The sequence below is a fragment of the Brachyhypopomus gauderio genome, chromosome 11 (assembly GCF_052324685.1).
Source record: "Brachyhypopomus gauderio isolate BG-103 chromosome 11, BGAUD_0.2, whole genome shotgun sequence".
Taxonomy (NCBI): Eukaryota; Metazoa; Chordata; class Actinopteri; order Gymnotiformes; family Hypopomidae; genus Brachyhypopomus; species Brachyhypopomus gauderio.
Genome location: NC_135221.1, coordinates 22,500,543 through 22,514,506, shown reverse-complemented (window position 1 = coordinate 22,514,506; position 13,964 = coordinate 22,500,543). Strand labels below are relative to the sequence as shown.

The 13,964-nt window shown below is 45.5% G+C and overlaps 1 protein-coding gene across 3 annotated transcripts in view; it reads right to left on the bottom strand.

The window, feature by feature from the left end:
- flt4 (fms related receptor tyrosine kinase 4) overlaps positions 1-13,964 on the bottom strand; it is a 120,584-nt gene that overhangs the window by 32,410 nt on the left and 74,210 nt on the right. For all 3 annotated transcript variants that reach the window (XM_077022740.1, XM_077022741.1, XM_077022742.1), the window contains 2 exons: positions 13,222-13,368; positions 12,150-12,281 (listed from right to left, as the gene is read on the bottom strand). In XM_077022740.1, the coding sequence (XP_076878855.1) occupies positions 12,150-12,281; positions 13,222-13,368 (279 nt within the window). The remainder of the gene's footprint in view (positions 1-12,149; positions 12,282-13,221; positions 13,369-13,964) is intronic.

Below are 13,964 nucleotides of genomic sequence, written 5' to 3'. Positions count from 1 at the left end.
GAAGGAAAGGAGATATTTGTGTTACTATTTGTTATTGTAATAGAATACATCCAATAGAGAACACCCATAGATCTGGTAGGAAATTATAACAAGTTCCTAGTACTTTAAACATTTATTCAGTGCTGTTACCTTTCCTAATTAACCCATTGTTTTTATTACAAAAATATGTACTGATTGTAGTCACTGATGCTATTTAAATTCTAGTTGCAAGTTGCAATATATACTGCTCAAAAAAATAAAGGGAACACAAACACAAAGTAACTCCAAGTCAACCACACTTCTGTGAAACCAACCTGCTCAGTTAGGAAGCAACACTGATTGTGAATGAATTTCGCCTGCTGTTGTGCAAATTAGCAAGACATCCCCTATAAAGGAGGTTCTGCAGGTGGAGACCACAGACCTTTCCTTTGTTCTCATCCTTTCTGGCTGCTGTTTTGGTCACATTGGCATTTTGTCAGTTCTCTCACCATAGAAGTAGCAGGTTTACAACACACCGAAGTTGCTCAGGTAGTGCAGGTCATCCAGGATGGCACATCAATGCGAGCTGTGGCAAGAAGGTTTGGCCAGGAGACAGGCCAGTACACCAGGAGACGTGGAGGGGGCCGTAGGAGGGCAACAACCCAGCAGCAGGACCACTACCTCCTCCTTTGTGCAAGGAGGAACAGGAGGAGCAGTGCCAGAGCCCTGCAAAATGACCTCCGGCCAATATTATCTATATTTCTGCTCAAACTATCAGAAACAGACTCCATGAAGGCCCGACATCTACAAGTGGGGCTTGTGCTTGCAGCCCAACAATGTGCAGGGCAATTGGCACTTGCCAGAGAACACCAAGATTGGCAAATTAGCCATTGGCACCATGTGCTCTTCACATATGAGAGCAGATTCACACTGAGCACATGACAGAGTCTTCCTTCTGATGTATGACAATGCTAGGTCTCCTGTGGTTGTGTGTCAGTGATTCCTGCATGATGAAGGCACTGATGCAGATTCTAGTCAACTATAGACCAATTTCTAATCTCCCATTTATCTCTAAAATTCTAGAAAAAGCAGTTTACAATCAGTTAAACCATTATCTCCAATCAAATAGTATCCATGAAAAGTTCCAATCAGGATTTAGACCAAACCACAGCACTGAAACAGCTTTACTCAGGGTAGTGAATGATTTACTAATAGGCTCATCTCGTTCCTTATACTGTTAGATCTTAGCGCAGCTTTTGATACTGTAGACCACAACATTTTGCTGGATCGACTAGAAAACACAGTGGGTATTAAAGGAGTTGCACTCTCATGGTTTAGATCATATCTGACCGACTGCTTCCAATGTGTAAGTGTTAATAATAAAACATCTAAATCTGTTCAGGTTAAATATGGTGTCCCACAAGGGACAGTCCTAGGACCACTTCTATTTACACTTTACATGTTACCCTTAAGCGAGATTATGCATAAGCACAACATCGGTTTCCACTCCTACGCAGACGACACTCAGCTATATTTATCGGCTAAACCCGATGATTTAGGTGCAAACAGTAAAATCGAGAAGTGTGTAGAAGAGATAAAACATTGGATGGCGTGTAACTTTCTAGCACTAAATCCAGATAAAACAGAGCTAATAATAGTTGGGTCTAGGGCAGTGAGAGACAAGATACGTAATGTAGCATTGAATCTACATTCCTTTACTATAACCCCCAGCGCAGAGGTAAAGAACTTAGGTGTCACAATAGACCCAGATCTCTCGTTCGATACACACATTAATAATATAACTAGGGTAGCGTTCTTTCACTTACGCAATATTGCTAAAATTAGAAATATATTAAATACTAGTGATGCGGAAAAGCTAATCCATGCATTCATATCCTCTCGCCTAGATTATTGCAATAGTCTTCTAGCTGGATGTTCTGGTAAATCGATAAACAAACTCCAGCTTGTTCAGAACACAGCAGCGCAAGTTTTAACGAAAACTAAAAAATTAGATCACATTAGTCCCGTACTATCATCATTACATTGGCTGCCAGTTAGATTCCGTATTGACTATAAAATACTTTTATTAACATATAAAACACTGCATGGCTTAGCTCCAGAGTATCTTAGTGAACTTATTGATCATTACAATCCAGCACGTTCACTTCGTTCACAGGACGCAGGCTTATTAACTGTTCCTAGGATCAAAAAGATCACAGCAGGTGGGAGAGCCTTTTCTTTTAAAGCTCCACAACTGTGGAATAATCTTCCTGCCCTTATTCGGGACTCAGACACAGTCTCAATGTTTAAAACTCAACTAAAGACTTATCTGTTTAGTTTGGCCTTTGAATAATCTGTTACATATTTACCACATCACATATCTTTCTTCTCCGAGGTTCACCTGGGGAGTAACACTGCAGTCGGAGCCTACAATACTAGTGTCATCGCTCCGACACGGAATGAAAACCTGGCGTTCATCATAAGACATTTACATTGACAATATCAACACCCAGAACTTTCATTCTAGTTACCTTATACTTAGCCTGATTGTGTGATTTATTTGTAACTTGTGTATTAATCTGTATAATTTGTTTTTGTATAATTTGTGTGTTAACGGGCCGCCCAATGGAGGATGGGTTCCCTTTTGAGTCTTGGTCCTCCCAAGGTTTCTTCCTATTCCCCACCATCTAGGGAGTTTTTCCTTGCCACTGTCACCTTTGGCTTGCTCATTAGGGATTTGGACCCATAGTATTGTTAACCTTTTAAATCCTGTAAAGCGCTTTGTGACAACATGTGTTGTGAAAAGCGCTATATAAATATATTTGATTTGATCTGCTGCTAATGACTGGCCTGCTCGTACCCCAGACACGAACATTCGCTGCCTCATCAGGAGCATGCCCAGGTGCAAAGTGTGTAGACAAACGCAAACACACTTTGCACCAGGTCAGGCAGGATTTTGAACTTACCCTGCAGGGTCAGGTTCAGTCTGTCCAAGTGACCCAGCATGTCAACCAAAAAGGCCAGATCAGGGGTCACCAACCTTTTTGAAACTGGGAGCTACTTCTTGGATACCAATTATTGCGGAGGGCTACCAGATTAATACGCATCCATCGAACGAAAAGTTGTTGGGGGGTGGGTTGGTGCGTGTGCGAGTGTCAATTGCTAGCAACCGCGGACAATCTATAATAGTAGCAAAAACATAAACGATGCAGCGCTTTGGTGCGTGGCGCTATAGTGAGCTATTTTTTAAAACAAGCCCGCGGGCGACTCGTTGGTGACCCCTGGGCCAGATCCATAATTCACTTGGGGTCCTAGAGCTCAGGGTAGTTCTTGTCCTTCTCTTCCATTAACAGTTTCACAACATCCAAAAGCTCAAAGAAGTGATAAAGTACCTTGCCTTTTGACAGCCACCTCACAGTGGAGTGCAGCGGCAGCTCACCTGGAAGCCCTTGGTCCAGCTCAGCGATGAGATTCTTGCCTGTGGTTAAGCGCATGTGTGCGGATGTAGTTGACGATCACAGGCTTTATTACGTTGTCTAAATTCAATGATTTAGACACGAGTGTTGCTCCCCGTGGATGATGCAGTGGGAATTCCAAACTCTGGAAATGTTTGGTCAGCTTTGTGCAGCTCGTTCACAGATACGATCATGGCTGGCGCTCCATCTGTGGCTACTGCAATGAGTGTCGGTATGGAAAGATTTGCTTTTGCAAATGCAGCCATCATTGTTTCCTTCACATCTATACCCACAGGTTCTTTCCAGGAGTTCTTCCCTGATCTCACAATCATTTGACACATACCGTGAAAATATTGCCAACTGAGGCTTGTCTTGTACGTTACAACTATAATCCAATGCGACACTAAAATACTTACATGCTTGAATCACAGTGCATTTTTTCCCTGCCATTTTGAGAGTAAACTTGAACAAATTGTTTTCTGAAATGACCTTATCCTCACTGGGAAGCTTGGTGGTGTTTTCATCCCATGCACATGCGCTTTTGACAAAAATACCGGGGTGAACTCAAGCTAAGCGAATAGCACATAAAAAAAAAACCATAAACACAAACGTGGATATAAACTTAAGGATCTGGAAGGCCCCTAAAGCACGGCAGGGTTGGCTAATGTGAGTGTTCCCAACCGGGTCCAGGCGTGATCTGCTTCAGGACCTTGGCACGGTTGGAGGAGGTGGGCACACACTACGAGCTCTTTTATGTATGCAACTGTTGTTATCAACACTCGTTACAACGCCACTGACCTGCGCTCACCTTTAGGAAGAGGAGAACAGACAGTGTCAGAAGCTCCTTCAGTCGTGTGCGGTGCCTTTGCTGCACCTCGTATGTGGTTTATTCCAAACGTGTGACAGAAGACCGCGTCTCACCAACGAGACTCAAATCACAGTCACAATATCACAGACACTTCATGCCGCTAGTCTCCCGATCTAGTATTGGTCAGGGTATCTTGTTTCCCCCCCAGTAATTTGTGCTCAGACTTCTCAAATAATGTGTTAGGTTGGGTGGTGTGAGTTGTGTCCAGAGCTGGCATGCCCTATTCACTCACTAAAGCTGCGTAGGGACCTGCAAAGTAAGGAAGGCCTCTTGTATCTGCCTCGTGACATAAGAAGAAGAAACAAATCTAAAAGCGAAGTTTAGTGAAACTTAGTGAGACCCAAAAGTTGAAATTAAACCTTCAACACTGCCTGTCCACCACACTAAATGGACTACAGCCGATGAATTTGCTGGTGCCAAAGAACATCACTCAAAAGGAAACCTCTGCTGCCCAAAGGTGTGGCCTCTTATAACGGGTCTGAGTGACTTCATCATCACCTTCTGCTTCTTCCTCTTCCTCCCATGCAGCACAACATAATGTTAGTATAGTGAATCCAGTTACAATGCAACAAAACAAAAACATGTAGGTTTTGTATATAATTATCCTATTCTGAGTCAAATTTAGAACAGCCAATCAAAACATTCCCTCACGACAGACCGTTGATGCCAATTCAACTTGCACAACTGGCCAAAACAGTACTGATGGGGACCAACTAGATGGTGCGGAACACACCACACTGAATATAGACATCAGTCCATTACTAATGTCGGGTCAGTGTGTCCTTAGTCTAACATATGATCTCTTCCACTCACTCTGAAAGCACTGTGTTGTTCTCACCTCTGTGTTGTTCTTCCTTGGCCACTATATGTCTAATTTGTAGGTTAGTTATTAGTATGACGGAGAAGATTTCGCTTTTAGAGGAGCGCATCCGGGCTTTAGAAAGTCCTAGAGAGTTTGTAGCAGCTAGCGTAGCGGCTAGCGCAGCTAGCGTAGCAGGCCCGGGTTGCACAGCTGTAGCTAGCGAGCCCTCAGCTCCGGCATTAGAGCCCTCGCAGCGGGGCGAATGGGTGACGTCTCGGCGGCATAACCGTAGGGCTGAGCACCGTCCTTCTCAGGTTCCCGTGTCAAACAGGTTTGCCCCACTCAGTAATACACCGACTGAGCGACCTGTTAAAAGAGCTCTGGTGATAGGAGATTCACAGCTCAGACACGTGAATGTAGTGACTAGTTTAGAGACACCAGCGGCCATAGTCAAGTGTATCCCGGGGGCTAGAGCGCCTGACATCAGGGCTAATCTTAAGGTGCTGGCTAAACGTAAATATTCTAAGATAGTTATACACGTCGGCACCAATGATGTGGGATTGAGACAGTCTGAGATCACCAAGGATAATGTTAAAGAGGTGTGCGAGTTAGCGGGGACGATGTCAGATGCCGTAATATGCTCTGGTCCCATTCCAGTTCGGCGTGGCGCTGAAACCTACAGCAGGTTATGGGTGTTACACCGCTGGATGTCTAAATGGTGCTCAGATAACAAAGTGGGTTATATAGATAATTGGACACGTTTTGAGGGCAGGCCTGGCCTTTTGAAGCGAGACGGCATTCACCCCTCTTGGGAGGGTGCTGCTCTCATTTCTCGTAGCATATCTGCTAGGCTTAATAGTGGTAGTGTAGGTGTAGTTAATGGGGATTGACAAACCAGAGCCGAGGCCAGGCAGCAGACAAACAGGCTAAACCGACTGTCTGCGAGCTGCAAAGAGACGTCACCTAGGTCACACCAGATTGAAACTGTGTCTGTTCCTCGAGTACCAAAAAATAATTCTCGTAAAGTTAGTAGACAAAATTTAATCAATGTTAAATTCAACTATGCTCCCTCAGAGAGCAGTTTAAATCTGAAACTAGGACTACTAAATATTAGATCCCTGTCATCTAAAGCATTGCTTGTTAATGAAATGATTACCGATCATGATCTATGCATGCTTTGCTTGACGGAAACCTGGACCCGACCAGACGACTATATGGCCCTAAATGAAGCTTCTCCCTCTGGCTATAGATATGTCCATAACCCCCGTCCAAATGGTCGAGGAGGTGGGGTCGCCACAATATATGACTCTGATATAGGCATTTCTCAAAAATTTGGCTTCAAGTTTAATTCTTTTGAACACCTCATCCTCACTGTATCAAATGTTTCAAATTTAACAAGCAACAAAGTGTCACAGTCGTTTATGTTAATTACTATTTACCGCCCCCCTGGTTCATACTCTGAGTTCTTGCAGGAGTTTTCAGACTTCCTGTCTCATGTAGTGCTATCAGCCGATAAGGTGATTATAGTGGGTGATTTTAATATCCATTTTGAAAATCTGTGTGACTCTTTTAGCATTCATTTTCAAGCAATTCTTGATTCAATGGGTATCACTCAGAATGTGGTGGGTCCTACGCATAACTGTAGTCATACTTTAGACTTGGTCTTGTCATTTGGTATTGACATATCCAGTTTAGCAATTCTTCCTCAGAGTGAGGCTGTTTCTGACCACAGCCTCATAACGTACGAGTTGTGTTTAACTGACTGTGTTCATCGGCCACCCCGCTATCAAATTAAACGAGCTATAACACCCAGCACCATAGCCGCGCTCACTGATATTTTACCGGGTCTGACAAACACTGATCCACTTGTAGCTCCGGAAGGACTAGAGCGTTTCACCGAGCACGTCGAGACTTCCCTTCGTACAGCTTTAGACAAAGTTGCACCACTACGATATAAGAGAGCCACGGAGAGAAGAATAGCGCCATGGTACAATGAGCACACGCGTAGCCTCAAACGAGCCGCGCGGATCCTGGATCCTGGATTTCTCTCCGTAAATGGCGAAATATGAAGTTAGAAGTGTATAGACTATCATGGAAAAGCAGCCTTATTGAATATAAGCATGCCCTCTATACGGCAAAGTCCTTATACTTATCGGCCTTAATAGAAAAACATAAAAACAATTCAGGACTCCTTTTTAAAACTGTTTCCAGCCTTACGAGGAGTCATGAACAAAACAATTCTCTTATTCCACTAGAGTGTAGCAGTAACAATTTTATGAAATTCTTTAATGATAAGATTGATAAAATTAGGGAAAACATTAGTAGTGCTATCTCAGAGCCTGTCAACATGCCAATGCACCTTGACAGCTGTCTGGTCAGCTCTGATGCCCTGTTAGAGTCCTTCTCCCCAATTGGTCGTGAGGAGCTTATTTCACTGGTGAAATCTGCTAAACCCTCCACATGCATACTAGATGCTGTACCAACCCATCTACTTAAAGAATTACTGCACAGCAATGTAGAACCGTTGCTTACTATAATAAACTATTCTCTGAGCCTGGGCTACGTTCCCAGTTCATGTAAACTTGCAGTCATCAAGCCGCTAATTAAAAAACCTGGTCTTAACCCCCAAGACCTGTCCAACTATAGGCCAATTTCTAATCTGTCATTCATATCCAAAATTTTAGAGAAAGTAGTTTCTTCACAACTCTCTTCCTTCTTACAGACAGAACATGTCTTAGAGTTATTTCAGTCTGGATTTAGAGCTCATCACAGCACTGAAACAGCACTAACTAAAGTACTGAATGATCTCTTAATATCCTCTGATAAAGGACACATTTTGTTTCTCATACTGCTAGACCTCAGTGCTGCTTTTGACACCATTGATCATAATATTCTACTTAATAGACTGGAGACACTCATTGGCATAAGAGGTCAAGCACTCTCCTGGTTCAGGTCCTACCTGACAGATCGTTACCAATTTGTGCTAGTAAATAACGAATGTTCTGAGCATTCTAAAGTAAAGTATGGTGTCCCACAAGGATCTGTACTGGGCCCCATATTATTCTCATTATATATGTGTCACGGTACGGCGGCCCCCTACTGGTCGCCCCCGTCTACAGCAGCAGCTTGTCCTGTGGGTGTGGCGTTGTGTTCGTCCCTCAGGTGGGCGGAGCCCGCGATCCGTCTCACCTGAGGGTCGTTTGTTCGTCTATATATGTCTTGTCTTTGTACCAGTTGACTGCTGGTTATTATATCCTTAATTCGGATCAGTTCACGGGTTTTGGTTTGCGCACTTTACATATTAAACCATCCTATTTCCCTGAGACTTGGCGTGATCGCTTCCATTTATTTTCGCTCACCCTGCCCGTCACAGAATAACCAGCCACCTTCGGAAGCCGCCAGTCTCCTTTACTTTTTCCTTCGTTCGTGGTCATGTCTCGTGGTAAGTGTTTGTCTGCGTGGTGTTTTGTTTGAAGAGCTCCGCCGTGCTTTTGTGTTGTGTGTGTGTGTGTGTAGCACGGCGAGGACCAGGGCAGTCTGCCCTGAGACAGCTCTTCATGTCCGTTGTTTGTGTGTCTGAAGAGTTTCGCCGTGCGTTTGTTTTGTGTGTTGCACGGCGAGGACCAGGGCGTCTTCCCTGTTATACTCTTCATGTTTTGTGTGGGTGAAGTGTACGTGTGAATGGGCGTGTGGACCAGTGTGCGTGCTCGTGGTGTTATATGTTTAGTGTTTCGTGTGTGACGCGGGTGCCGCTCGTCACTGTCGCCTCGCTCCCCTGTCGTCTTGTGTTTTGTGTGGGGGAGCGACTGCGAACCTGAGCGGCACGTCACAAAATTAAACCGAGTGCGCATGTAGGAGTCCCGTTCGTTCATTGTTTGTACACTGTTTTTTGTTTGTCTAGTCTTTGCGTGTGTGTTGTTCTCGCGTGCCCGTGATATGTTTAATGTAATTCCACACATGCTCCTCCCCCTTGAGTGTGTGTGTGTGGGGGTGGACCAGTGATGGTCCCGTGCTACGGGGAGTGGCACGGAGGGCGTCGCTCCTAAGGGAGGCCCTGACCAGGGATTCGAGGGTGTTCTCCGGAGCCGGTAGGGGCCCCTCTCCTGATGCATCAGGTGAGTTGTTTGGTGTCCCCTCCTGCTGAGATGGAGACCCCTCCCCCCGGATGCGGGGTGCCGAGATGGTCAGGGTAAGTGCGCGTATGTGTTTTGTGTTGGTGTGTGTGGGTGTGTATGTGCTTTTTGTGTTTTATGTGCAGGTGCTTCTCCCTGGCGGTGGATCGTGGCAGTCCTGGACCTTGTGGGGGTCTCCAGCTGGCAGGAGCCCCCTTATGTTGTAGGGTGACCGGAGCCCGGTCGGAAAGAGCCCCTCCCTAGAGGGCTGGGGCCCCCGGATGTTTGGGGACGATAGGGCTCTGGTCCGAAGAGCTCCTGCTGAGGATGGAGATCCTCCCTCCTGCTCGGGGTGACCAGGAGGCCCTTGGGGGCTGTTCCCCAGCCCGCGATAAGGGTGCTCTGGGCCTCGGTCTCTGGCGCTCCTGGGTTTGGTGGAGGAGTCCACCTCGTAAAGTCAGGCTCCGGCTGGGGCTGACTCCCCAGGAGGCTGGGGTGGCCCCTAGCAGAAGGCAGGGGCCAGCTCCGGGAGGAGGTAGGTCCAGGAGGTGACTTAGCCACGCCCCAGGGAGGTAACCTGCACACATACACCCCGGACGGACACGGAGCCGTGGCCTGCCGTCCTCGCACCTGTGGGGCTATGCGGCTTAAGGCCGGTTAGGGCGTGAGGGCCCTGTGACCGACCGGGGCGTGGTTTTGTCTTGTGGACGGCCCAGTCGGTCCAGGGTCCCGCCCAGGTAGGTGAGCTAACCTGTGTTTGTTTTGTGTTTCAGCTTCGGGACTACAGGGGGTGTGTCCCTTGTCCCTGCCTGCCTGCCCCTTTGTTTTGTGTGCTGCTGCTGTAGGCCGCACAGCCGGTGGAGGGGAGTGCGGCTTGGAGGGGGGATCTGTCACGGTACGGCGGCCCCCTACTGGTCGCCCCCGTCTACAGCAGCAGCTTGTCCTGTGGGTGTGGCGTTGTGTTCGTCCCTCAGGTGGGCGGAGCCCGCGATCCGTCTCACCTGAGGGTCGTTTGTTCGTCTATATATGCCTTGTCTTTGTACCAGTTGACTGCTGGTTATTATATCCTTAATTCGGATCAGTTCACGGGTTTTGGTTTGCGCACTTTACATATTAAACCATCCTATTTCCCTGAGACTTGGCGTGATCGCTTCCATTTATTTTCGCTCACCCTGCCCGTCACAATATGCTACCACTGGGCACTATCATTCGTAGGCATGGTATTAGCTTCCATTGCTACGCAGATGATACTCAGTTGTATATATCTTCTAATCCAGATGATACCACCACAACTCTCAAGATTGAGAACTGCGTCCAGGATATTAAAAACTGGATGGCGTCTAATTTTCTTAAACTAAATTCTGACAAGACTGAGGTACTGATTCTTGGGCCTAAAGCTGTTAGAAGCAATTGGGCTGATATTCCCCTTACCCTAGATGGTTTTTCAGTAACACCAAAATCTACTGCAAAAAGTTTAGGTGTCACTATTGATTCTGATCTTTCATTTGACACACATGTATGCAATGTCACTAAGGCTGCCTTTTTCCATTTACGTAATATTGCCAAGCTGAGACACTTACTTTCATTAGCTGATGCAGAGAAGCTAGTTCATGCTTTTGTCTCGTCGAGATTGGACTACTGTAATAGTCTTCTAATTGGATGCTCTAAACAGTCCATAAAGAAGCTACAACTTGTACAAAATGCCGCAGCTAGAGTCCTAACCAAGGCTAGGAAATTCGATCATATTAGTCCCACTCTCGCCGCACTACACTGGCTGCCGATTAAATATCGCATAGAATTTAAAGTTCTCCTGTTAACCTATAAGGCGTTAAATGGTCTTGCCCCACAATATCTGAGTGAACTCATTGATTACTACAACCCATCTCGCCCTTTGCGCTCCCAAAATGCTGGATTTCTCCTAGTTCCAAAAATTAGTAAAACTACAGCCGGAGGCAGAGCTTTCTCTTTTAAAGCCCCTCAATTATGAAATAGCCTTCCAGCTCCAATCCGAGATTCTGACACAGTTCCAATCTTTAAATCTAGACTTAAGACTCACCTGTTTAGTCAAGCCTTCAGCTAAAATTCCCCTTGTAAGGTGTAGGGGCTTGGGGGCCCCCAGACGTAGAGATTTCTGGTGATCTGAGATGTTGATGCTGTCATCCAACTGTGTCTTGGCATCACTCTATTTGTGACTATGACTTGACTGGAAAGCAATGTCTCAGTGAGCCCTCATGCCTGTGGTCACCTCTGAACCCCTCCCTTTAGTTATGCTGCTATAGATTAGCCTGCCGGAGCCACATGCTCATCACTGGCATGTGAGCTATGTACATTTAAATCAATGGTGGTTTAAATTCATGTCCACTCAGTCTGTATTATCTATCTTCTTGCATGGCTCTACCCAAGACGATTGGATACAGGCACCTGCAGGCACCTGGGGGATGGTCTGGCTGCCGGTGGATGTGCTGATACCGGGGTTCACCTGGGGAGTAACACTGCAGTCGGAGCCTACAATACCAGCATCACTGCTCCGACACGGAATGAAAGCCTGGCATTCATCAACAGACATTTATAGTGACAATATCAAAACCCAGAACTTTCAATTCTACCTTTTACCTAGTCTGATTGTGTGAATTATGTGTGACTTGTGTATTTGTGTGTTAACGGGCCGCCCAATGGAGGATGGGTTCCCTTTTGAGTCTTGGTTCTCCCGAGGTTTCTTCCTATTCCCCACCATCATAGGGAGTTTTTCCTCGCCACTGTCGCCTTTGGCTTGCTCATTAGGGTTCTGGACCCATAGTATTGTTAACCTTGTAAACCCTGTAAAGCTGCTTTGCGACAACTTGAGTTGTTAAAAGCGCTATACAAATAAACTTTGATTGATTGATTGATAATCTCTTACAGATTATTGACAGCAGCTACACAGTGTCCCATGTGGAGAATGAAGAGTCTCTCACCAATAACAGACACCGTTGCAGAGGAATGGATGCAGCCTCTCTGGTTGCAGGCGGTACATGTGTATAGCCCTGCGTCTTCCTCACGGACCCTTTGAATGCTAAGTGTCCGGTTGGAGTCCTGCAGCAGAATCCCTGTGCATATCCATACAGGCGTCAATCAAACCTTCACAGCCAACAACCCCACACCTGTTCACACTTGTAGCTACGTTTGGCCCTGTGAATCTCTGTCCACTAGCTGTCTATTGAATCAGAGTTCAGATGTGAAGGGCTGAGCACAGCAACACTTTATATGTATTTAGAGAAGGGCCAGCAAGCTCTGGATCGCCCCATCTCAGATATTTTTTATACTGCAATCAAAACAAGTTAATCATAAACTTGCTTGGAGTCATTATGTGAAATACAGTACATACAGACCTTCAGCTATCATTCTCTAGATAAGATAACAACCCTCTATTCTCACCTGTGGTGTACCAACCTTAAATTTTAACTGGAAACTGGAAAATATTAATACTAAAATTTTAATGATTACTATGCCAGAGTTGTTTAGGCCTTCAATTAGTTAACAAGAAACATGATAACAATGCAGGTCCACTTGGTCATATGTCTGTAAAAATACCTGTGATCCCACTATAAAGAATAATTAATTGAGGCAACTCTTAAGGATCCATTCATTCACAGACCTATTGCCCATTATTCATGCATAGTACCATTTTATTCCTGATACACAGCAAGACAGTTCAATCCAATGGCTGCCCATCATATCTCAATTAAGCTTTCAAAAGGAATGAATGCACCCAAATGTAGAGAGAAAATACATTAAAGTGAATCTATGTGTTTGCATGTACTTTTCATGTAAAGAACGTTACGTAATTTATGTGAAATTATGTAATTTGATGAAATGGAAGAAATAATGCAGTAGAACTGCAGTCACTAATGCACGTCTAATATCTAAAGATATTTGTCACACTTTGTTTTTGAGTACATACCATCTTGTGACTTATACAAGTTACAATTCATCACCAGTCATATAATGATTGATGTGTGTGACAAAGTAGGTGAGGAGGAGTCTGACCTGATCCTGGGTGGAGGGGCTGGTTGTCTTTAGACCAGGAGAGCTGGGGAGATGGACTCCCTTCCACAACACACTCCATCTGCAACGATGTGCTGACGTTGACTGTCTGATTAACGGGGTTGTGTCGGTACCTCGGAGCCTCCAAGGCTACAGCACAGACAGACAAAGATGGGAGGTCAATAGTGAGGAAGAGACAGAGACAGTGGTGGACAGAGACAGTGGTGGACAGAGACAGTGATGGACAGAGACAGTGGTGGACAGAGACAGTGATGGACAGAGACAGTGATGGACAGAGACAGTGGTGGACAGAGACAGTGATGGACAGAGACAGTGGTGGACAGAGACAGTGGTGGACAGAGACAGTGATGGACAGAGATAAGAGCTCATCCAAAACAAACACACACACACACACACACACACACACACACACACACACACACACACACACACACACACACACACACACACACACACACATACACACACACACACCTGGAGTGTAACGCACAGTTACACTCCAGGCTTCATCATCATCTGCTCACACACACAATGTTTTTAAGATGGTTTATCTAGAGTAGGTGTGTGCAGTCCTGGATTCACTGGGTCATGGAAAGCAGCACAGTTAAATTACACTCCTGCTCAAACACATCTGATTCAACTCATCAGTTAATTACCAAATGTAGTAGGTGCTATAGAGCAGATTAAACTACACCAGACTCCTGTCCTCTAGCCCATGACAGTGC